General features: G+C 43.9%; 2 protein-coding genes across 3 annotated transcripts in view; one reads left to right on the top strand and one right to left on the bottom strand.

The window, feature by feature from the left end:
* Nucleotides 1-5,883, top strand: part of form3 (FH2 domain-containing protein formin 3) — a 44,696-nt gene extending 38,813 nt beyond the window's left edge. Inside the window, exons 9-27 of the mRNA XM_089591561.1 lie at nucleotides 68-262; nucleotides 354-415; nucleotides 502-690; nucleotides 772-943; nucleotides 1,033-1,140; nucleotides 1,223-1,293; nucleotides 1,385-1,764; nucleotides 1,848-1,936; nucleotides 1,983-2,157; nucleotides 2,235-2,369; nucleotides 2,442-2,592; nucleotides 2,669-2,793; nucleotides 2,881-3,012; nucleotides 3,091-3,242; nucleotides 3,320-4,244; nucleotides 4,463-4,764; nucleotides 4,795-4,967; nucleotides 5,033-5,423; nucleotides 5,520-5,883. Of these exons, the coding sequence (XP_089447687.1) occupies nucleotides 68-262; nucleotides 354-415; nucleotides 502-690; nucleotides 772-943; nucleotides 1,033-1,140; nucleotides 1,223-1,293; nucleotides 1,385-1,764; nucleotides 1,848-1,936; nucleotides 1,983-2,157; nucleotides 2,235-2,369; nucleotides 2,442-2,592; nucleotides 2,669-2,793; nucleotides 2,881-3,012; nucleotides 3,091-3,242; nucleotides 3,320-4,244; nucleotides 4,463-4,764; nucleotides 4,795-4,967; nucleotides 5,033-5,423; nucleotides 5,520-5,840 (4,248 nt within the window). The 3' untranslated portion in view covers nucleotides 5,841-5,883. The remainder of the gene's footprint in view (nucleotides 1-67; nucleotides 263-353; nucleotides 416-501; nucleotides 691-771; nucleotides 944-1,032; nucleotides 1,141-1,222; nucleotides 1,294-1,384; nucleotides 1,765-1,847; nucleotides 1,937-1,982; nucleotides 2,158-2,234; nucleotides 2,370-2,441; nucleotides 2,593-2,668; nucleotides 2,794-2,880; nucleotides 3,013-3,090; nucleotides 3,243-3,319; nucleotides 4,245-4,462; nucleotides 4,765-4,794; nucleotides 4,968-5,032; nucleotides 5,424-5,519) is intronic.
* A 1,643-nt stretch (nucleotides 5,884-7,526) lies between these two features.
* On the bottom strand, nucleotides 7,527-20,240 carry shd (cytochrome P450 family 24 subfamily A member shade). 2 transcript variants are annotated; one of them, XM_014357030.3, is made up of 11 exons: nucleotides 19,767-20,240; nucleotides 12,454-12,626; nucleotides 12,203-12,388; nucleotides 11,601-11,799; nucleotides 10,052-10,245; nucleotides 9,225-9,423; nucleotides 8,937-9,099; nucleotides 8,698-8,864; nucleotides 8,499-8,577; nucleotides 8,202-8,405; nucleotides 7,527-8,127 (listed from the first exon to the last, which is right to left on the bottom strand). In XM_014357030.3, exons 2-11 carry the CDS (start codon nucleotides 12,605-12,607, stop codon nucleotides 8,011-8,013), a joined length of 1,662 nt encoding a protein of 553 aa, XP_014212516.1. In that variant the 5' UTR covers nucleotides 12,608-12,626; nucleotides 19,767-20,240; the 3' UTR covers nucleotides 7,527-8,010. The 2 variants fall into 2 exon arrangements, with proteins under 2 accessions (XP_014212516.1, XP_014212517.1); XM_014357031.3 differs by having other exon boundaries at nucleotides 12,481-12,626.
* Nucleotides 20,241-25,065: the final 4,825 nt, after the last annotated feature.

Raw genomic sequence — 25,065 nt, 5'->3', positions numbered from 1 at the left:
TATTATAATATCCATTGGTGATATCGCTAAGTAACGACACTACCTGTCTCGACTTGAATCGGCGCAGGTGATCGGTAAGCGGAACATTTGGTCGCTGGTCGCCAACGAGCACCAGAACTCGCCAATGGCAGACCTCGACTGGGCGGAGATGGAGGGTCTGTTCTGCCAGCAGGTGCCCCCGATGGTGCCCGCCAATGCCAACTGTACCGGAGGCTCGGCCAACGGCACGGACGCCGAGAGACGCCGACGCGAGCCCACCGAGGTCAGGCAGCTGAACCTCCATAACTATTATCCGACTTTTTTTTTAATAATGATATGATATACGATCGATGACACTACGCGTTTATCCGCAGATCGCGCTGCTGGACGGCAAGAGGAGCTTGAACGTCAACATATTTTTGAAGCAGTTCAGAAGGTCGGTACAATGACATGCTTAATGGGTGGATGAATAGAAAAAAACAAAAAAAAAAAAAACGAAAGTATAATAATTGAAACTTGCAGCTCGAACGAGGACATAATCCAGCTGATCCGGGACGGGGGTCACGACGACATCGGCGCCGAGAAGCTAAGGGGCCTTTTGAAGATCTTGCCGGAGGTCGACGAGCTCGAAATGCTCAAGGGCTTCGACGGCGACAAGTCGAAGCTCGGCAACGCCGAGAAATTCTTCCTCCAGCTCATTCAAGTACCAAAGTGAGTTTCCTTTTTTTTTTTTTTTTTTTTTTTTTTTTCTATGATCGCTGATGATTAAAAAGTACATGATCCCGATTATAGTTATAAATTGCGAATCGAGTGCATGCTGCTGAAGGAGGAGTTCGCGGCAAACATGAGTTACCTTGAACCAAGTATAAACTCGATGATCCTCGCTGGCGAGGACCTCATGACGAACAAATCTCTGCAAGAGGTGCTCTACATGGTATTAGTGGCCGGTAACTTTTTGAACTCGGTGAGGCTCCCCCCCATGATATAATTATCACTTGGTTACGGTATACGCATGACACATGATGTGTTGTTACACTCGCTGTATTTTCGCAGGGCGGTTACGCGGGAAACGCCGCCGGAGTCAAGCTGTCGTCCCTCCAGAAGCTCACGGAGATCCGGGCGAACAAGCCCGGTATGAATCTCATACATTACGTAGCGATGGTGAGTCCTTGCCGTTCCAATTTTTTCGCGCTCACATATACTTGTGGTATTCAATTTCACCGACCCCTTTTTTTTTTCGCAGCAAGCTGAGCGGAAGAGAAAGGACTTGCTGAACTTTGCCCGGGGAATGAACGCCCTCGACTCAGCTACCAAGTAAATCCTTTTTTTTTTTTTCTCATTAAGTATCCAATCGTCTGGAGATAAAAATGATTGTATTAATAATGATGGTGGTAAATACGAAAAGGACGACGGTGGAGCAGCTGACGAACGAGTACAACGCGCTGGACGCGCGCATCAAGAAGATCCGCAGTCAAATACAGGTGCCGTCTACGGAGCCCGACATCCAGGAGCAGATGGCTCAGTTCCTCCAGATGGCCGAGCAAGAGATGGCCCAACTGCAGCGCGACATGGACGAGCTCGACAGCGTCAGGCGGACCCTGGCCGAGTTCTTCTGCGAGGACGCCAACACCTTCAAGATCGAGGAGTGCTTCAAGATATTCCACCAGTTTTGCCAAAAGTTCAACCAAGCGGTGGCGGAGAACGAGAGGCGCAAGCTCCAGGAGGAGCAGGTGCTCGCGAGGCGCAAGCAGAGGGAGGAGCAGCTCCTCGCCAAGAAGCGTCTACGTGAGTGTTGGTTTTTCAACAATTCCTGTACTAGTGCTCGCGGGTGATCGAACTAACGCTTACTTCTCTTTTTTATTCGGCAGTGAACAACAGCCAGATGGAGACGCCCAACTCCGAGTCGGACAGTTTGTACTTGATGGAGTACGGCTCGCTGGAGAAGTCCGGCGTCAAGGTAAGCCTACGCTGTTGAGTTGGTTTTTTCCCCCCTTGGACAGTAGACCTTATATACATTTCCATTGTTGGAAAATTGTCAGATCAAGAGACTGCAGAATGGCATGGTCACGTCCGACGAGGACATATCGACCATTGGATCGCCGAGTATCCGCCGGCGCCTCGGCTCGTGCTCGGGAGGTCCCGATCAGCTCTCTACCAAAGAAGATACCTATTCGCCAGGTTTGCCGTTGTTTTTCATAAAAATGTTTGTATCGAAATGCATATTGACCTGCATATACCGATCCCTCGTTTCCCAGATATAACGCCAAATGGAACCCTACGCCGAAGAAGAAGTCGCATCCCGTGCGAGGACGACGACAACAATCTGATGGACTTTTTACGTACCACTGGCCAGGACAACGCGCGAGAAAGAAAGTCGTGGGGCAGCTTGGGTATGTTACAATTGTTTGATAGTTGTATGCTCGTCGTGCTTCGGTGACTCAGAAATTTGTGTCTGTCCGCAGATCGCTCGTGGGCTAAGCGAGCGCGCGGCCAGCCACGTCGGGGAGACCTGTTGAACGCCGATTTCTCGGGAGACCGCGAGAGACCGAGTTCGCCGTCGCCTCTCGTCGAGAGCAAGCCATTCGCTCAGGAGGAAGAGACCCGACCAACTGGGTAATTAATACCTAATGTGCATATCGTTTGTACCGATGAAATTATGTAAATATTGGTTCTTTTGAAAACAATATAGGAGAGCGTGGAGGCAAAAGATCGAGGCCTGGCTCACGGAAAACGAGAAGGAAGAGCGCGCGGGCGAGGAGCTTCAGCGGAAAACGAGGCAGCGACAAGCCAATCGCCGGTCCTTCGAAGACTCTGGTGAGCGTCCATACATATATGCGTATCATATTCATCGGTGGCTTTCTAGTGATATTATATACTAACAATTACTTGCTTATCCTGCAGAAAACGAAGGCAGAGTCCTGCACCCGAGTATATTCACCGAGGACGCATCGGCAAGCGACAAGTACCAAAAATACGACTGGCGGCCGTCGGTCGAGAAGACCGACGTCATGCGAACCATGGAAGCCATAGAAGGTACGCGCCACCCAATAAACACTGTACAGGCAATTAATGTAGGATTTTCATGTATTTCTTCTTTAAAACACACACCAGAAGCCCAGCCCGCTTCGTCGCAAAAGGACAAGTCTCCCTGGAGAAAGTCGAGTCTAAACGTTTCGAGCGTCGAGGAGAGCGACCCCCGGTACTCCCGGAGGCATCGGTCTCGGCTCAACCCGGACAACATCCTCGGATCGAGCACCCTACAGGTACGTGCACCCCCCGGGGTGCAATCTCCAGCCTTTAACTATCCTAAATGACCGAGCCGCCATGGCTACATTTGCAGGCGATCCGCGAGGAGGAGCGAAAGAAGAACAGCGGCAAGACGAGCGCGGAGAGCGGCGAGTCGGGCGGCAACGACGAGCTGACGATCTACCTGCGCTCCCCGGTAGCCCCGAGCGTCGTCCCGCAGTCCCGGCGTCTCTCCCAGCTGAGTAGGCGCGGCGCCGAGGACGCGGTCAACGACAGGATCGACATAGACTCGGACAACGTGGAGACACCCCCGGCCTCCAGGCGGCTCTTCACCTCCGACAGCAAGGAGGTGCCGGGGGCCGCGGTGCCCGATCTGGGCACCGGCAACTTTGACAGGTTCTCGGCGACCAGGCGCACGCGTCGCTACAAGAAGAGCCAGGACCCGGTGGTCCTCGACGGCAAGGACTCGACACCGGCGAAGCTCGAGCAGTGCGTGCCGGACGGGGGCGTCGGGGAGGTCAGTTCGGCCCGTCGGCCCAGCAGTCTCGCGCTGGCGACGGACGACGGCTCCCAGGCTCGGGACAGCGAGGCCATGCTCCGCGTCTGGCAGGACAAGCTCAAGCGGCGCGAGGCCAGCCAGCAGGAGATTGACGCGGCCGTGGCGGGGGTAGGTGCCGCGGCCAAGGACCTCCAACAACTGGCGAGTTCCGGAATACCCGGCGCCGGTAGCGCCACCAGGGGAGGAGGCTCCTCCCGGCTGCCCGTCACCCAACCGGCGCCCGTCGTGGCAGTTACCAATACAGTCTTGAGCCCGGTGATGCAGGAGTCTCGGCCAAGGGAGCCCGCGAGCTTCGTCGCCGAGCGCGCCACGCCCAGCCGCGAGAGGAGGCGCAGCATGATCGATCCCAGCCAAGTGCGCGAGTCGCGGAGACTCATGAACGAGCCCGAGCTCGTTACCAGCCCCCTCGCCGAGGACCTGCCGCCCGGCAGTTTGCTCCTGGCCACCGCTCGAGCCAACGGTACAGTATAATGTTTTTCTCATCCCGTAGGCTGTATTTCAGAAAAATCTTTCAGTCATCCCTATGTCATGTGTACGAGCTGTTTCTGGTGTTTGGGTTTCGAGAAACCATTGATCCCCTGATGTTTGACCACCGAAATTCATGGACTCGTAAAAAAAAAAAAAACCCACATAACGTAGGTGGTGAAAATTGTAAGATGAGCGAAAAAATGTCAACAGGAGGCAGCAGTGGCAGCGGGTCAAAGGTCACGGAGCAGCCGGCGTCTACTTTGCCGGCGCGCCAGCAGGGCTCGACGCGGTACATCTCGGACCTGACGGCGACGAGCAAGGCGCGCGAGCTGGATCTGAACGACGAGGGTTTCGAGGAGACGCAGAGCCTCGTCTCGGAGACCCTCAGCCAGGAGGCCTCGTCCGGCAACTACGAGACCGACACCCACGACTCGACGCGCTGCTCCCCGGCCGAGCTCACCCGCACGGGCACGACCACCGCCGTGGCGGCCCCCACCGCCACCAGCACCGCCGTCCCGAGGACGAGCGGTGGCCTACCGAAGGGCGTCATCGGTAGCTCCGACCCGAGACCCAACGCCATCCAGGACAAGAACATCTCGAGGATCAAGGGCGGCTTCGAGAGGCGCGACAGCCGGGACAGCGTGGCCAGCAAGGACTCGGGGAGCTTCCTACCCAAGCGCACCAGCAGCGTCAAACGCGAGGTCCCGACCACACGGTAAGCTCTCTCACCCCTCCTCTTTTATATACATACAACAGCACACCAACCGTTTGCTTCCCGAGCAGCAGCAACCGGGGCCTGGAGAGCGCGAAGCGAGGAACAACGTCCTTGAGCACCGTGGGTGGGGCGAGCTCGCGCCACGAGGCGGTGGAGCGCTCGGGTTCACGAAGTAGCCTGCGAAGCTCGCGCAGCTCCCTCAACAGCTCGACGTCGGTCAACACGGTCAGGAACATCGGGGGACTGCCCGGGACACCCAGCCAAGCCCAACTCGGTAGGTACACCTCGGCCATAAGGGCGCTCACAAACGACTTGCGCAAGAGCTCAGGGGCAGCGGCCGAGGACAAGCGGCGGCCCTCCACGCCAAGGTCCTCCGTTACCAAGATACCGGCCAGCCGAAGCAGCAGCAGCGGCAGCAGCATCGGACCCGCCAGGAACATCCGCAGAGCCGCAGGGGTGAGTCTCTCGCGAACCCACCCGTCTCCATACACATCGACACATCGAGAGCTAACCTGGTAAAGTGGCGCTGTCGTCGTTGTTTGTCCGCAGGAGGTGCAGCAGCAGCGCCCGTCGAGTGGGGTTGGCTCGGGCCATCAGCGGAATCGGCCGACGACCGTGACGTCGCGCAGCAGCAGTGGAAGCAGCGTCGGGCGCCAGCAGCAGCAGGGACCGTCGTCGTTGGTCGGTCGGATCGCGAAGCAGCTCGACTCGAGGAGCTCGCTGCAAGCGCGGAACAGCGCGACCAGACTGAGCCAGCCGCGCAGCGGCACCGTCGCCGCACGAAGCCAGAGCTTCATGCGGCCCACCGCCGCGAGCGTTAACAAGGGCTCGATACCAAACCTGCCCAAGAGCATCAAAACTCTCGTCAAGTGAGGCTAGTACGTAATGAGCTATACTTATGTATATTATTTATACACACTGTTTTTTAGAACGTATATTTGTTGTTGTTTTGTTATATATATCTCTCTCTCTGGCCTAATCTGTCTGTGGTGTTGTTTTTACACATGCACAGAGACACGCGTGTGACAATAAAGTGCCGAATATAATATATATATATTATACCATGATGATGATGACATATTAAATATGACCGACAATCATATTATGATATCCCTCACGTGCCATTTTACGCGTGTTTTAAGGGAGATGACTGAACGCTACTTATGCTCTTTTGTTTCTTATTATCATCCTTTTTTTGAGTCAGCCAATGCTTTTTTACTGCGCTGCTCCCACTTTCTTTTTTTCTGTATCTATTTATTCTACGACTCATGTAACAATACGACGTCTCTCTCTTTGTTATTTGATGGCCAACGCAAGGAAGGACGATCATGTATGAGAAGGGAGGAGATTCATTATATTATTATTATTATTAATAATTATTACTAGTACTGTCAATATTGATGTTATTATTACTATTGTTAGTACTTTAATCATCATCGTAGCGGGTACAGCTGGATGTTATCCCGCGTTGACGTTTGTTTTCTCACCCATACTCACGAATCTTCCGAGCGCTCCGCCAAGCAAAATAAATATAAAAATAGTATTTTGTAACACCTGACTAACAATTAAGTAATATATATATATATATTTGCATATAATATACATACATATTATCTGTATCAAAGAGAAAATCGATATTAATAAACTTGACTTGTGATTATAATAATACTTTATTGTTCTCTTTTTTTTTTTTTTCACCATGACCATATTTTTTTTTCTTTTTACTCTACTAATTGTAGAGTTTAACTTTAACACATCGAATTCGAAATAAAACATCAATGATGTATTAAACGAAATAACCTTATTTTCCACACTTATTGAATAAAAAAAGTATAATTAACAAATTACTGTACTTCACTTAAAAATAAAATTTTTCATTTACGGTATCAGTTATAATGAATATACATGCAGAACGATCGGACAGTATTTATAAAAAAAAATAAATAATATAAGAGATCCACGGAGTAACTGCATAATTTTTTTTTTTTTTTTTTTTTTTTTTTTTTTTTCATTCAACAGTTTCACAACAAATGGTTTAATTTGTATGCATACATGCGATAATTTTTAATAAAACAGAAGAAAAAAAAACAAAGGATCATATTGCACGTCTTGTACAAAAATATAATACATCACATACTACACTTACTCTAAAAGTTAGACTGTACACGTTGGGTGCAACATTTTGCAGTTGACCTATCAACATGACACGTATAGTCTTTTATCAACGAGTTAATTACTGTACAGTAGGTGCGACCTATTGACTCCAAGACACATAAGTATTCGTGTATATAACGTACAAAAATGAGTTGTTAAATAAACAGTATAGTAAACGATGCATGCAATACTTTCCATTCGGGATTGATGGATTAAAATATTATAAGTTGGGTAGTAAAGTGGCATCGTACTATCTTCACATTACACACTATAACGACTTATCGTAAACCGTATAATAACTGACGAGAGTAAAATTAAAAAAGAAAAACAAAAAAAATAACAATTAGTAACGAGACGTACAAGCGCGGTCTTACGTAAAAGAGCGATTCAACATTTTTTTTTTTTTTTCCATGGCTCCCTGAAGATAAACAAAATTAAATTAAAAAATCTTTCTGCGTATCCGCGCAGTTTTTTTCAAACACTTGAGCTACATATATGGTAAAATAAAAGAAAAAAAGTGATTTGACAAATAAACGGTGTATAAATATAAGCATCGCAAGACTCGAGACGCGGACAATGTAAACAGGACGATGCGATTAAAAAAGAAGAAAAAAAAGAAAACGAGCTAAAATTGGAAAAACAAGAAGATAAATAATACGCGGAGAAAATCCAAGTTGACGAGTAAACATCGACCGACATTTGCCTCTCGTTAAACAATAAACGATATATTATATGTATATGTATACGTATAAAGTAGATAATTATCAACAATCGAGTGCTATTCGGGTGGTATTGATAATTTCAGACTCTCGCTCTCTCTCGCTTTCTTCTTTACTTCGCCTCCTCTTCTTCGTAGCACTCTCTCTGTATGCGGATCAAGGACGACCACTTACGTAGCGTCGACTCGATCGTGGAACGAAATCGTCACCGGACCCTTCGGGGCCATTATGTACTCAAACTGCAACCCGAGCTCCTCGTCCGCGACTATGTCAAACTCCCGCGCGGTCTGTAGGGCAAAGAAATCAACTCGAGTAAGCATAAACACGGGAGTTCAAAGGACCAGAGGGGAAAAAAAGGTACCTTGGCGACGATGAGCTGCAGGGCCTGTTCGACGAACCGCTTGCCGGGACAGATGCGCCGGCCGAAGCCGAAAGGCGCGACCAGCAGCGGGGCGTGGGGCTCGTACTTGTCCGGCTCGAGCCAACGTTCCGGTATACACTGATCGGCGTCTTTGAAGTTTGCCTCGTCGAGCCCGGCGATCCACGTCTGCAGGAGCACCACCGTCTGGATGAACAAGCGCGATTGCATTAAACATATATTACGGGCAACCAAAGTGTATTTATAGGTATACATATGTATTTGTTGCAACGTGTTTACCCCTTGACCGAGATGGTAGTTGGCGAGATCTATGGGCTCCTCGAGTACCCGAGCTATGCACGGAGCCGTCGGAAGTAACCTGCAACTCGAACAATTTCTCACTCGCCTATATACCCACACGACCCGATGATCGAGAGCAATTGCTCTTGGCAAAAATGAATCGTTCAACGCACACACTCGGTGGTCGATCATCCGTTACCTGAACACCTCGGCGATGAAAGCCCGGATGTACTTGGCGTCCTTGAGGTCGTCTATGCCGATGTCGCAGCGCGGCGGCGCTAGGGAGTCGGCCTCGCGGCGCAGGTGTCGCTGGACTCGCGGATTCCGGCCAAGCGTGTGAAGGAGGAAGACCAGCGTGTTGCCCACCTTGAAATATCAACCAATTCCATGTATAATCCCTCCAAGCCGTGAGTATGCATGTTTTTGCTTCGCACTTACCGTGTGGATGCCCGCGGCGATAAAGTCGACGATGGCGGCCCGCTTTTCCCGAATGTCGAGGCTCTTTTCCCTGAGGATCGAGAGGAAGACCGCCTCGATGTCCTCGTCGCTCGCGCTCTCGTGGTGCTCGTTTATCGTCGCCTCTATCAGCTCCGATATTATGCTGCACGTGAAAATTCACCGTTTAATAATAATACATCATCGAATAAACGATACGCATATAGAGAGGCAAGGAAAAATACACCACGTGGACGATGTAATGAACGTGTAAATAAGGATATAACAAACTTGTAAATGGCCTCCTCGCTTTTCGTGAGATTCTTGTAGGCGGAAGTGGCGTACAGCTTCCACGTGGGGAAGCCGTAGAAGGCGTCTCTCGAGGCCAAAAAGTGTTCCCTGACCGCATCCGCCAGTTTGCCGATGAGCGAGCCGACGGATTCGGGCTTTAGGAAGCCCAAGTGCCTGCCGAGCATCAGCATGCAGGTGCCTGCAAATTGTATTCGTGATATATGTATTTAATCGACCCTTTTATCTAAGTTCAACGAGAGTGCATTAATCGTGGGAGGGATCAACGTGTGTCTTGATTAATCGATCATTGATGTCAACGTCGATTTATTGGCGAATTAAATATATCGTTTCAATCAAAAGCGTGGCAATTGACGAAGATGCATCGATGGCACTGTAACTGATTATATATATATTTTTTTTGCTTTGTATGAAAAATTAATACCTGCTCGTGCCCGCGATTAAAAATGTACAACTTTTGAGTTGAGATAATTTCAACTTTTTTTTTTTTTTTTTTTTTTTTTTTTTTTGTGATGTACTCGGTCTGACTCGCATAAAAATCGTAATGAATCGGAAGTCGAATATTATTCATCATTGTTCAAGACGTGAAAACAATAATCGAGATAAAACAGCGAGGGTGATGTTGGATTCAATTATATAAACAAATAAATCGAGTGACATGGTATGATTCGGTCATCGGGAAAGGTAGAGCAATGCATTGACATAACTGCTCCAAAAGGCCAAAATGAGGATGGTATGGATATGATATAGAGGATACGGATTAATGTTGGAGTAAAAAAAGAAAAAGAAAAAAAGAGAGTTTTACTCACTTTCAAGGCCCATCCTGTAGGCGAGCTCCTCGAACCCGTGCACGGCGGCCGTGCCGACGGCTCTACGGCTTCGTATCAGATCGATCAAGTCGTCGGTCACGCCGTTGAGCGCGGGAAAGAAACCTAGGATGGTTTTAGCCCCCATTAGTTCCGGCGTCAGGGTAGCCCGCAATTTCTGCCACGTAACTCCCTGCCTAGTGTTTGTTGGCACTTGCTTTAATATCATCGCAGCCCCGCTCAACCACGCGCTCACCCACACCCGTACTAATAGCTAGTTTCAACACACACCCGCGCACAATCACTCACACCCGCCACTATAATGATCATCTCCCAGCGTGAAAATCGCACAATTTATACATCACACTGTTAATCTAAGTGTGTTTAATTACACATATACAGCGTGTTTTATTACAATAATTGTGTAATGAAATGTGATTTATTAAATAATGTATTGAAACCGTTTATTTGTCATCTCAGTATTAATTTGTCCAAGTCCAAGAGTTAACATCGCGAACAACGAGTTAGGGTATACATCTTTGCTCATTTGGCCATTTGATGCTGATGTCTGAAGGATTTTAACGATAAAAACTGCTTTTTCGGGATTTACGTGAAAGAAATTTATAGTGGAAGCTTCCTAGGAGATGTTTATCCTAAGATGTGCGTCACATGCATCGCACAGGTAGTTTGCTATGATGTCAGTCAGTGATAGTGAGTTTATTAATTCAACTTTAATTAAACAAAAGTGACGAGTTTTTGTATGTGGGTTTTTTCTTTTCTACAAAAAAAAGGAATCATTTGAACCTAAAATAGTTTAAGTGACAGTTAATTCAAAAATTTTTTAAAATAATAATTTCAGTAGTGGTACTTGAATCTGCTTGTTTTATTAGTAATATGCAACTTTATTATTTGTTTGGCCACAAAACATATGATTTGCGGAGCAAAAAAGAAATTAGCAATAATTTGCTTAGAGGCGTGTTGTAATACGTTTGAAGCGTGTGGAAAATACACACTTGAGGCGTGTTGGAATAAAACGCCTAGAAACGTGCAAGTTCTGTGACGGCGGTTTACACGCTCCAATTAAAATAACACACTTGGATTTACAGTGCATTCATGTTATTTGGTTTCATTTCTCTCATTTATCTCATTTTATTGAATGTATTGGTACATACATAATATAATTCATACGCCCTCTCGTATATGAAATGGTAAAGCGAATTTGCTACTGTTTGTACACACACATGGTTACAGGACAATGATTATCGCGGAGGTTTAATTTACGGTGCTCAATACCCCGTGTTATGATTCGGTGTATACAGATGATCGTAATAGGAGGGAAAAAATAACGCAAAAAATAATTTCACTTTTTATTCTCAAATCAAGTGGCGTTAAAAAAGAGAAAAGAGAAAAATGAAACCGATTTTCACGCGGACAAACAAAAAATAATTTATCACCATACAAACATCGGGAGAGCATGAAAACAGTGGGGATTATCAATTAGCACGTATAATGTAGTTGAGATGAAAATATGATAAAATGAGTGTGTACTAACTCGTTGACGAGTCCGAGGGTGGCGTAGCGATCCTGCCTCGATTGCCGGTAGTACGAGATGACCTCCTGCGCCGGTCTCATGGGATACTTGACGGGCCGCTTGAGTATCGCCTCGATGTCCCGCCGCTCGTACAATGACACTATCGGGTGGTTCCAGTACGATTCCTGCTTGCACACTTGCCCGTAGCGACTCCTCATATCTGCTCTTAAGTGACGAATTAAAGAACGATCCGGTGCCGCTTACAACCGATCGACAAACCGATATTTTGTTTAACACTCGTCGTCATAATATATACATTACGACTGACTTGGCCGAAAAAACTCGATAAGGCCAATCGCGCAATACTTGTATACACACGTATGAGTATGCAATAAAGTCGAGGCTCCGGATGGTCGCGGCCATCCCAATAACAACCACTGACGCGAATACATTTGTAGGTACTTATTTGGTGGTCGATTCCCCAATAACAACGAGCGTGACCCAAATAAACCAATCGAGCTCGGTGAGGCTTATTAAACGCCACACATGATATATATACTTATATTACACGCGTATGCAAGAGCTAAACACGTGAAAACACGAAGAGGGGATGCTTAGTTTACCTCTGTAGGCTTGGTGGGCGTTTTCGATGCTGTAACTGCCGCAGAAGCCAAAGAACATCCACGAAGTGCCGATGATCGGTAGGGCCATTGGCCCGGGCACGTCCCGAACCGTGAGGAGTTTTTTTTTCACCTTCTTCGGCCTCGCGTCCTCCTCCTTGGCGCCCTCGTTGATCGAGCCTGTCGTGCCTGCGAATAAAACGGTCTTACTTTGAGCCCCTGACCTCCCTATGATCACCCACGCCTCTGTGTACCAATGGTAGCTAAAAGCTGCGGCTTACTCGGCGCTCCCATCGGCCACTTCTTGCAGCTCCAGAACTTCACGAGCGGCTTGCAGTTCGTCAGGACCACAGCGAGCGTGAGGAGCACCGTGGCGACCACCTCCAGCCAATTGCCGTCCGTGAACATTGCCTCGATGATGATGATCCTGCAATTGTCGACAAGCTTTTTGCCTTTTTTTTCTCCACTCTCTCTCTCTCTTTCGCTCCCCCCCCCTTTCTTTTTGTTGTTTATTGTTGTTTATCATCGCGTCGGCCATCCGACGGGTTTGTTTACGTATTGCGTTATTGTTGGTACGGGAAAGACTCGAGCTGTCGGTTATCACCTGTTGTCCGTCTCGTGTGATAAACATGGTATTTGTGTGTCAAAATGTCGCCACTGCCGATTACGTTGATTAGATTGGCAACGAGTAATTAAGTACGGCGATTTTGTTACGCGCCTGTTTATGCGCTGAAAGTGCACGAGAACAAATTTAAGGATTTAGACGTTACCGACTAAAGTCCGTGCACGTTGAGTTACTGCGATGATTTATCGTCCATCAACCGCGACTATGATCGCTTAGCGATTTATTATCATCTTTTCAGACTTTCGTCTCCTTTCGCCCCATGAATCACTGCATGGGCGCGAGCAAGTGAAGATTAATTCAACAACTCATCAAGAGAACGAGCTGCCATCCGGCAATTGAACTTGCGCACTTTCCTCTTGGACTATTTTTTTTTTTTTTTTTTTTCGTATACAATAAGTACGGACAATTGAAGCACATCGCGTGAGTCACCGTCGGGATTTTATCCTGATGCACATCGGCTGATGATTGCTTCGTGCCGCCGCAAACGTGATGCTATAGTTTATACAATATTACTGCTACTACATACTTAGGAAACTCAGCTTGAAAAAAAAAAAAAAAAAAAAAAAGACCGCACAAAAGCACCGAAAGCACAAAATTACAGTTTGAAAAAAATTATTAAAGTATTAGGATCCACCCCTTTGTAAATTTAATTGTTACTATTATGCAGAGGAGTTTATTATTATTATTTGTTTTTTTAGGAATTTTTAATAATAATTTAACGGGAGTCGTGAAACAAGACTTTCTAAAACTTTCTATGGCGCTGCAGGTGCTAATATACATATACGTAGACTCAACAGGATATGTGGACCGGTCCGGCTGATGTGTTATTGATTCATCTTAAGAAAAAACTATCCTCTTCTCCTTATTAGTTCGCAACGAAATCTAGATAGCACAATGATTGGTTTTTTCTTGCAATCGCAACCGTAAATATTTTTCCCAAAGTTTGGTACCACGCGAGATCTACATTATTTTTTGAATGAATTATGAAACTTTTTCCCCTTTTGTCAATATAATGTATAATCTTGTTGTTCGCATTGCTCTCTCTCTCTCTCTCTTCCTTGGTCACACTTACATATTATACATATGTCCGTACACGTGACACTTGCGGTGCAACGCTATATAACCACACCAGTGCCATGTGTTTGCCATTCGGCAGTCTTTTCCGCTTGGGCTCGTTAAGTAATTTTACTTGCTTGCTCATTTCGAGAGGAGAGCGCGTGCCGTTGATGTTTTCGACACTGATTTGCACAATACTCGCTGCGTGCTCGAGTGCTGTTTTGAAAACAATGTATATCCGGAATCGCAGATAAAATTGCCATTACCGGGCATGCCTTACATTTCATCGAGATGAGTTTGTTCGTTTTTTTTTTTTTTTTTTTTTGTTTTTTAGTACATGTAATTTTATCTGTTGCAAAAATGCGTATTCTTTTTAAAGCGCGGGGCAAAAGTCTCGGGTGCCAAAAAACCAGGGGAGAAATGAAGAGGGAGATAAGGAATTAAGGTGATTCGTTGCATGTATGTCGAATCTGCACGAGTATACGTGATGGACGTTATTCCCCTTTTTTTCATACGTTAGTCAAAGATTAGTTCTAGCGTGAAATTTCTAGGAAAAATTTTTTTAAGTTAAGATATGAAATAATGATGTATATAGGTAACGTCACCAGGGAAAAAACACCCATTTCTTCCGAAATGGCGTATAAATACACTGATATAATCCCGCGGTAAAGTAAAAAGTTTTAGATTGTCCGTGTATCGATAAACGGACGATCTGAGGCTCCTTTTTACTTCCGGCCGCGATGGGTGACATGCGAAAATTTTTGAAACATCTTTTGTGCTCGTAGTGAGGAATCAAAAGCCATGAAATAACAAAAGAATCAGTAAAAAAAAAAAGCTAAATACACACCAAGAAAAAGTAAGTAAAATTTATTTTCAGGTAGGCGCTTCGATTGTTACTTTACCAACTACATACCCCTAACGTTGAAAAAGCTGTAATGAAATTCGTAGCGCGTGCATTTGACTCAGATTTCAAAACGAGGAAAGAGCAATATTCGCAATGGGCGAATGACAAAAAAACTGATGCGACTCCCATCGATCAAATTAAAATTACCCATCTTCATCCGCTGCCATATATACAGGTGCGCGTAAGCATGTACATTCATCCGCAAATCGACCATTACATCATATAGGTACAACATCGAGGCTTAAAAATAGTAATATATACATAAATATGATAACAATAAGTGCAGTTGGCGCTTAATTTTCGGAATCTTCCATCCTCCCGAAGTTTTAGCCCGCATTAAAAACTGCATAACATAAAGGTACTCCGACTGATGCAAAAAAGGAGAAAGAGCTGGAGAAGCAACAGCTGGGCTCCATATCAGCAGTTCTCGAGTTTTACATTCTGGCTCGTTTAATTCATCCGTCTATATGGTTTCTCCGACCAAGTCAGCGAAAACCCGATAAGCCACAACTGCTGCTGCCTCTCCGATACATCCCTTATTTCCGTAATAGGGTCCATCATCGCGTGTATTTTTGGTGTACGTGTGCGTACATATACATATATATACATGGGTGATTCTCCCGTAATAGTGGCTCAGAGTGTCGGATACCGCATAGGGGGGATCGTGTACTCAAAAATGGTAACAAGTGCCAAAATTTGTAGGCTTTCTTTGACAGAATGTATTATTCTCGAACCGAATTTGTGACCGCCGGAATTGAAAAAAGCGTTTGATTTTCTGTTTGAGAAAATGTTTTTTTTTTTTTTTAATTGATTTATTCACCATCAAAAGTCATGAAAAAAAAAAAAATACATTGAATTTGATTGGGGCCACTTACGGCAGAATCACCCATATATACGTAATACAGTCGAGCGGAGATTAGAACAACCGGAGCAAAGAAATGCGATGCACGCGGACGCTATACACAATCGCGTGAAAATGGGAACTATAGAGAAAAAAAAAAAAAAAAAAAAAAAAAAAAAAAAAAAAAAAATCATCACAGTACAGTACTCAACTCGAATTCAACTGGGAAACGATAAAGTATGTACGAGCGTATACCTACATATGCAGCCCACAGTATCGCTTCGGACTCCATTCCCGTGCGTTTGATTTAGACGAGAAAAAGGAAAACGAAACAGGAAACCCAAGAAGAAACGTTAGAAACGTATACTTAATGCATGCAGCAACACAGGGGTGATGCACCTCTAACGCACCATGGGTACACCTAAGCAGAGGGGCGGGGGGGGGCAACCACACGAGCGTGGTATTTTTTTGTTTGTTTTTTTTTCTTCATTGCCAGCGCTCTCGACCGCGGCACTGCTATACACGCATCACCTTATCATTGCCGATCATCTGACCGCAGCGCCGCGCGTATATCCTTCCCGTCCCGCGGCAGCTTCTCATTGCTCCGTTGCTTCCGCGAATCCGTTCAACGCGGGAGCAGTAAAGAGAGAGAGAGATTAAAAAAAAAAGCTCGATCTACGCGCAGATATTTCACGTGCATACACACACATGTATACATGCAAGGTACCCCCATCTTCCTCTTATCTCTCTCATCCGTCTCGCGGGCGCTGCACCGCCAATACACACACACACATGTATATCATCGTCCCTCTGCCGCTGCTTATCGCGCGAGCGCCAAGATTTTCAGAGCGTCGGGAAAAATCGTGATTACTTTGCGCAATCGCCTTTGCTCTGTATACCTATGTTGCTCTTAATTAAACATTGCGCCGTTACGGCAAATAAATAAATGAGTACACCTGTAAGTCGTTTTCATCGCGATCAAGGAAGCCTCATGCGCGCGAGCTCTTTATTTTTTTTTTTTTTTTTTTTTTTTTTTTTATCAATTAATCGATGCCACTCTGGCTGAAATTAAAATTAAAGATGATGATATGAGTACCGATGGTCGCTAAATGAGATCGAATCTATAAATGTATACCTATGCGATGAATGTTATTTGTTCGTATAGCATAGGTATACTGAAGTAAACCGTAAGTATATCTAAAGTATCGGGAACGCGCATTTTTTGGCCTCCCCTGTTTTACATGAATAAACATACCGTAGGCATATGTATTGTGTACTAATACGTTTAAATATAATATAAATCTGTTGTTTCGCTTCACTCGATAACTACCAACTAAAATTTTATTCATCACATTGATCATCTTTCGATTTCTAATTGTGTATGTTCGTAAATTGGTGAGTTTTACTTTATTTTACGTGTGTTTTGTTGTACCTATGGTAGTCGTGATTATATATTGTCCACCAGCTCTCAGCGGGTCATTTTTCTCTAATGGCCTATCTCTTATGCCTGTGTGCATATATATATACATCCATACAATTCCCTGTTTGCTCAACAGGTTTGAGAATTCCTCTATCCCGTCCACAATACCGCAGCATCCCTTTTCTCTCTCGATATCAAACAAATCACACGAAATAGCTCCGTATATTTTACAGTGCCCGTATATATATACATGTATACAATATGTATGGGTATATGATTCCCCTTTCTTTTTTTTTTTTTTTTTTTTCTTTTACTCCCCAACCACGACATGACAGATCCAGTGATGGTGATAAGAGTTATTAATACGAGCCAGTGCGGTGCATTCCGCGCCGAGTTGATGCGGTGCCGAGAAAGTTTCAGGGATCGCTTATCTTGCGGTGCACCCGAGATTCTAGTCGTGCAGGAAAGTAGTTATGGAAATTTCGACGTGAATATAGGTATACGCTTTTCGGTTTTCCCATATGTTTCTTTTCTCGAAACCCCCCGTCCCTCGTTTTCTTTTCAGTATACCAGCCCTCTGTGCGCACAGCCTTTCACGAAAAACGAAAGACCCAGTGGTTTTCCGAGAATCACACACACACACACACACCCATATATGTATATATGTATCTATTGTGCCCCCGGCAACTTACATGGCCATTTCAGCTAGAGACAGATAAAATAAATGATAATATATAAATGACATTTTATCGTGGCTTAGTGACCGTGAGGAAGTATCTTGCTTTCGTTAAATAAATCAATCACGCCACAGCACTTCTTTTTCTTTCTTTTTTTTTTTTTTCTTAACAAAAAAAAAAGATACTAGTATAAATATCTCTGATTTGTTGGTAAAAAAATGCTGTCAATATATGTATTTCTTGTCTCCCTTTTTCAATATCCATAAACTAAAAATCGTAAAACGCGGACGACCCGTGATTATTTTTCTTCGCGCGATTATAAATTAATTTCCTTTTCTTTGTTACGAAACGTCGATTTCGCACGAACACCCTCGCTTTGTAACGATACTCGCGTCCGATTGTAAATTGATCGCAAGCGCGTTTTGTTTATCAAACAAATAGAACGTCTCGCATGTGTGTGTATATACCGCTTCGAGTGATCGGAGTGTAAACAACGAGATATTATATTTACGTCGATACGCATCAACCGAATAATGTACGAGGTAAACAAACAAAAGCTACGCACACCTCGCGAGAAAATTAAATCACGGTTGCAGTGAAAAGGCGTTTGGTTAAAAAAGTGTCAAACCGAGCGCCGCGGGTGAGATTCGTGCAATTAGCATATTAGTACATGTGAAGCGAAAAGTGTTAAAGCCGATCGTCCCGAAATTTTGTTTCATTAAACTTTACATTGATCACGGCTGTCCAACGAGACGCGTACGTCACGTCATTACAATACGACATATATATACTTGTAATACGTTACGTAAGCTCGCGCACATGTCTATATTTTTAGATTAAATTATAGGTATATATATGTATTAAAAGCGAGTTTAGGAGAGAGAGAGAGAGTTTTCGTTTAATCAGTTAATCGATGCCGCGCGACGTTTAATTATGCATATGTATACACACAAAAAATTGTGTATCGCGGTTAATGTGTTATATTATCTGGGTATAATATAATGTTTTAATGTCGCTCAACGGCACCCAACGTGGCAGGTATTTTTCGATCGAATTGATAAATAAAATGTTACGCCGGTCTATACGGAGCTCGAGAGAGAGAGAGAGACAGAAGGCGGTGGAAAAATATTTAATTGAGGGGCGAATTTCGAAACGCAAATTTGATTTTCAAATTGGATTTTCGGTGAAAACGACGAGGAATCAAATGCAGATGAGGTAAAGTTTAGTTTTTTCCCCTCATGATCGTACATGATTATGATTGGGCTCACGGCGTGGAGGAAATTCGGCTGTTTCAAGTGGGCGGTTTGAAATCGTTCGAGGCGGCGTTTAACATAACGCGGCGTTCGAACGCCGGCCGGGGACGGTTGGACGTAGGTACTCTATTTTTGGAATAATTGTCGTTTCACTGGAAACTTTCGTTATCCATATATCTACTTACAATTCGAATAAAAAAAAAAGAAAATTAAATAAGTCGCTAGAGTGGTGTTTTCTTTGCTTGTCTTTCGTATCCTCAAAGCTGCAGAAAATCTTTCATCAGCGATCTTCAATTGTTTGTCCGCAAACATCGGCATCCTTCGTACGAATCTTTGTTTGAAAATTTCAAAATGGCCTTTTTAAACGGAAAGCACAGCACAGTAATCAACTAATTATTTTTCACTTCGACCTGAGCAGAAAAATTTAACATTATTTTTGTCCGGCCTGGTAAAACTGACTAAATACTTGGATGACAGCAATTGGAAATTGGTGCCTCATTATCGGAAGCTCGTACAAATGCCGCGTAAAAATGTAACGCAAGATCAACATCGTATACGTACATATATGTATACGAACAAATAACAAATAAAAGAGAATCGCTCAATGGGACGCAAAGTGCAATGCACGCGCAGCAGTCAAAAGACTCCGTAATAGCGTACAAGTACTTACATATGTAATTCATCGTTGCGTCGTCAGATGAAAACAACAACAACAACAACAACAACAACAACAACAACGAGGAATAAGAATAAGGATAAGAGCAAGGAAGGTAAAATAAACGAAAACTCACCCGTGTCGGTGTGCGTGACGACAGTCGTCCTTTGGCGAGGCAATAGAAGGGCCTCTTCTTGTCCACCGGTGCAAGATGTATAAGTACTCACTCGAGAGGATGTCGCGCAGTTGATGTAACTTGGACCCGATGCACGTGGATCTTTGCCGTAGGGGTAAAAATGCGCGCGTAGCCACCTATCGTTACTTGAAGTGGCCGCGAGCTGAAGATGTAGTAGCAGTGTCAGCTGCAGTGTCCAAACAAACAGTGTCCAAGGAGCGCGAGCCCAATGCACGTGTATATAATATATATATACGTATGCACGTTGCGGTTGGCGGTGGAGAGGTGGTGGCGACGTAGGTGGCGGGGGCTGTCAAGCGGAAGCACCTCGATCGCGACTCGATCAGGACACTAGTCGCATCGGTGGTGCGGCGACGCTTAATACCTTATACACTGTATTATAAATAGGGTATGAGTGCACAAAGGAAGCCTCGATTGCCTTGCCCGTGTGTACATATACGTATATGTATACAGGTATACATGTACCAATGCTCTCAAAGCAGAGTACAGCTGCTGCACAAGAGGGTGCCTCGGCGAGGATGCAGCGATGGAAAACGAGAGAGAGAGCAGAGAAGAGCGCGAGACGCGAGTATAGGTATAATACCTCAATAACCCACGGAGAAAAGAAGATCGAGAGAGAGAGAACTGCAGCAGAGCAGAGTCCCGCATGTATATAATATAATATACAAATACTACCACTCGGCCGGGCGTTTGCGGCTCAACTGAGCCGACGAGCCGAGACCTGAAGTTTGCCTCTGCCTCGTGTATATACCGTACAGATAATACCGGCCTTATATACTTCTTCTCTTGATGGGCTTATACATATACACTTACCGATCTCCGACTCGGCTCCGAAACTCGCGCGCCCCGAGTCTAACCCCCTCTCTAGGTGTTACAACTAACTCACGCCCGCCTCGTCTCTTTCTCCCCGTTTCTCCCCTCGATTGTACCTATGCGCGTCCACCTGATCAATTTTTTCGTACATCAACGAAAATGCACGGGGCAACTATAGGAATTTCCCTCTGCCCCCAAAGTCGATTTTCGTGGCTAAGAGCATCGGTGCGAGATTGGCCCGAGGGATGAGGTGTACAAGTGGGGTGTAGATGGAAAAAGCACACGAGGAAACAAGAGCGATAACATACCGAGATGATAATGCCTCGGCGACCCATTGTGTGTATACTTACGCGCGATCTACACACGACAATTGTCAATAGGTTTTTTAACTACGTGTTGTGTACACGTGTAGTAAATATACCTATAGCATCATCATTTGCGCGTCCAATTGCCCGAAGGAAGAGAGAGAGCGCTGATATATTTTACTCTATTACATTATTGTACACTTATACATTTACTATATATGTAGTTTCAAAATAATCATTGAGTTTACAGGGGAAATTTAGCGTCTCTTGAAAGCGCGACATCAAGCTGCAATAAATTTATCTGCGAGCGTATAGCATTAAAAATCAACTTTTCATCACTAAAGTTGTTACTATACATAAAAATATCTCGAAAGTGTTTGCGTGTTGAAATTCCAACGCGTTCATGTACGTTTCGATAAATGTAATTGTTCGTTAAATACAATGGTTATACTAAACGTTGAAATCCTCACGAGAATGCTCATCGTTTTTAATTTGACAAAAAGAGCTTTTTTCTCTTTAAGAGTCGTTTAATCACTGATCTTTTTTTTTTTTTTTTTTCATTTTAAGACCCAATTTTTTAAACTTAAAGTACTTGCACTTCGATGCATTGCACTTGTATACTTGAAGAGGCTCGAGAGCCAACGGCATCGGTAATTCGGAGTATCTCGACAAGAGAAGCACGAGTGTCAATTAAATATCAAATAAAGCCTTAAAATGCGTTTTTCCTTGGTTCGCGTTACTTCGGATGACTCTCTTATCCTCGAGAATCATTGTGGTATGAATGGAGCTCACGTTATCACCATCATTGACGTTTCTATGATACGAACATACATGTCAAATATTTGCTCAAGATTTATTACGATGCTCCACACAAAGGTGAAGGCGAAAGAAACTATTTTTTGCTCTTGCAGTCGGTGCCACGTTTTTACCGGATAATTAGTTGCGTTTGGCGCGTAAATGTGCAACTCTACTAACAAGTTGACGAAATTTCAATCTTTGCTGACTCTTTGGTTTTCCCTTCTAGTATAGACTTTATGAGCCGCGCGACAGTCTATGGGCGTGTGATTTTCAACGATACCGGTAGTGATCGTCACGATGCCGTGTAGCTCGTATACAAACATGTTGTAAGATTCGAAAATATTTTGTTTGTGTGACGCATATATTATTACCTCTGAACAATCGTGATTCACTCGTGTGCAAAATATTACAAATACAACGAAATTCTTCAACATCAATGCACACGTCGGTTACAACAACGATCGCTGACTCTGAGACTATTTATTTGTAGGCATTTGATACTTTAATGATTTTAAAAATTATTGGAAAGTAAAAAAAAACTTTTTTACGATGACAAACTTTGATACACTGGTAAACGAGAAAAACTAGGTTTCTTACACTTTTGCTGATGATTTTCTAAACGGCAATTGGTTCAAAGCACCTCACCCCGACGCGATCGTTAGTGCGGGGTGTAGGTACTCTCGTATACAGGTAAGATAAATCAAAGCGCGTAATTGTTTTTTTTTGTTTGACGCGCAAGTTATGCCAGCCAACACTACGCCGCAACTAAAATTTATCTCTTTTGCCTCTTGGCTGAATTGTTTAGCTGCCATTGCTAAGTATTTCAAATAGAATGGCGATGATCGTTTTTTACCTTCCGGGTGTGTACATCTTTACTAGGTTTTTTTCTCACTTCACCGATTAGGTATATGTTTGGCTTTGTTTTGCACGATCAAGTCAAAGTTTCTCCATCGTCAAGATTAAATTTTCAATATGTAAAATGGACTCAATCTCGATGATACCGATGTTTGTATAGAAAAAAAAAAATATCAATTCGTTACCAAGTGGCGCGAATGTGCGATATGAATGATAGTTGACGCACATGTGAAAAATGTTAATTAGGGTCCGATAAAAGAGTACAGAGTTATAATGAATAAACTTGCTATTTGAACTTCAAATAGCTTATCTGTGCACTGACTTTGTAATAGCAGTGTAAATTTTTCGCACTTACTTTCTTTTTTTTTTTTTTTTTTTTTTTTTGATAAAGTATGACGAATAAAATTTTTTAGGTATCTTGAAAAAATTTCGATCGACGTGACAAGTACGAGAGACGCGTTATGTAAAACAAGTTAACCTTTTTGCTTATTCAATTTTTTCCCAAGAAATTATGATTTTTGAAGAACAAACGTCGAGAGCTTTTCATTTTTTATCGTAACGAGACAGTCACTCAACAGAAATAGAATCACAACAGTGCAAGAACTTGTGCAACGCATCGTGTTTGCGTTGAAAACTATTTACGCCTTCGTACACGCGATATTTTTATTCCAATTGTTGTTTAGGGTAACGAGCCATAAATAAATCCAACTTGATGTAAAATCTCAGCAAGTACGTACATAATGATATATGCATTGTGATGCAAGAAATTGTAATTGAAAAGCATGTTTTGATTTCTTGGCCGCTATCATAGCTTCAATAAGCATTTGAATCATTACGCGTCTTTAACTCACGAGCTATCAATGTTTGGGATTTCATGACTAGTATGTAATATGTTTGTTCTATAAAAATTATTTTACAACATTGTCGAGGTTTTTTTGAGATCTCTATTCACGCCTTTTCACTCCCATGTACATGCACTTTTTTTTTTTTTTTAATTGCCAATGAATTAGGAAAAAACGTCCTTTCATTTAATACTTGAAAACAAATTTAACACGTAATTTTACAGTAATATATATGAAATACATATTATACGGTACGCTCAATTATTTCCGAATCACAGCACTGTAAAGTCCTGCACATATTATTTGTACTGTAATCAACCATTTACGATATATCATAGCAATTTACGCAAAAAAAAAAAAAAAAAAAAAAAAAAAATTATATCCATACGTACAGGGAGGTAATGACAATGTAGTGCCTGCGGTGAGGTAATACATGGTTTAACAAACTCCTTGAAATGAACCAGGGCTGATCGGTAAATCGGCACTCGGGACGAATTATCTCGTTGAGAAGAAAGCACGTACACGCAGAGTATTCGCAAAAGCGTGAAAACGAGCAACGGAGCTTGCGGATAAAAATATCAAAGTTCACGCTCATCGTGCATTTGTGTTGTCTGGCCGGAGTTAACAATGAATTCATCGAGGCATCCATCATCACGAGCGTGCGATAAGTGAGCGCGTGTACTTGCGCTTTCTTAGACGAAAAAATAGCTCGGTATAGTAATAAGCCGGCAAGACGATACTTACACACGAGCGAGTACGGGGCAAACAGTGTACAACTAATCATCATCGGTTGGGTGTGTGGCCCGGTGCAACGACACGACGACGCGTGAGATACGAAATGAGGCGAAAATATGCGATCCGGTCAATCACCCGGTGCTTCGGCTACAGCCACCACGCCGCGGACGTTACGTTCGTTTCCGTACGAAATTCCACATGGGTCTTTTTTTCTGCGGCTCTCGGAGGCAGGATGTTTCACCCGTACCCGCGCGTATGCAGATCGCGCACACCTGTACCTATACCTACGGTCTATGAGCAAACAGCACTTTGGAGTTTTTTTTTTTTTTTTTTTTCTTTTTACGTTCAGTCAAAGATTCATGGAAGTTCTGGTATGGTGGTTGCTGTAGTTTACAGGACAACCAGGAAATTAAATGCTTACTTCGTTATAATTTTCATCAAAGAAAACTACAATTTAAGTGGCCACACACGAATTTCTTGATGTTTGAGGAGTGGATCAGCAATAGGTAGTTTGAGATTTGTAGGAAAATGTGTAAGGCTTATTATACAAGTATATAGACATGGCTGGTCTATATAATGATTTCAGGGTGTTATTGGACAACTTGGCCTCCAAATATAATTTTCAGGCTTAAATGTATACGAATATATTTTTTTATGCGTATAAATGTATGATAATTAACAAATCACCTGTGTTCACCGAGGGTAAAATAAAAATAACACTACGTGCCAAAGTAATGTCTCTTTTTACAACGATGACGTTGTAATCTCGGTAAAGTGCAGCGCGAGCATTTTAATTGCAATTGCATTACTTTTCCTACCGATGCGAAAAAAAAAAGAAAAGAAAAAATTAACCAAACTTCTTAAAACGTGATTGTAGCAACGAATTCACGA

The sequence above is a fragment of the Copidosoma floridanum genome, unplaced genomic scaffold (assembly GCF_036245765.1).
Source record: "Copidosoma floridanum isolate Cflo_tuat_1 unplaced genomic scaffold, Cflo_Japanese_pri ptg000013l, whole genome shotgun sequence".
Lineage (NCBI taxonomy): Eukaryota > Metazoa > Arthropoda > Insecta > Hymenoptera > Encyrtidae > Copidosoma > Copidosoma floridanum.
The sequence above is the reverse complement of the archived record's forward strand: the minus strand, read 5'-3'. Positions and strand labels throughout refer to the sequence as shown.

Excerpts from the sequence above, each read along its gene's own strand:
- shd (XM_014357030.3), bottom strand. The coding sequence starts at position 12,607 with ATGTTCACGGACGGCAATTGGCTGGAGGTGGTCGCCACGGTGCTCCTC. Across the intron at positions 12,389-12,453 it reads GCAGCTTTTAGCTACCATTG|GCACGACAGGCTCGATCAAC; the intron begins GTACACAGAGGC and ends TTTTATTCGCAG. Across the intron at positions 8,865-8,936 it reads TCGCCGCGGGCATCCACACG|GTGGGCAACACGCTGGTCTT; the intron begins GTAAGTGCGAAG and ends TGATATTTCAAG.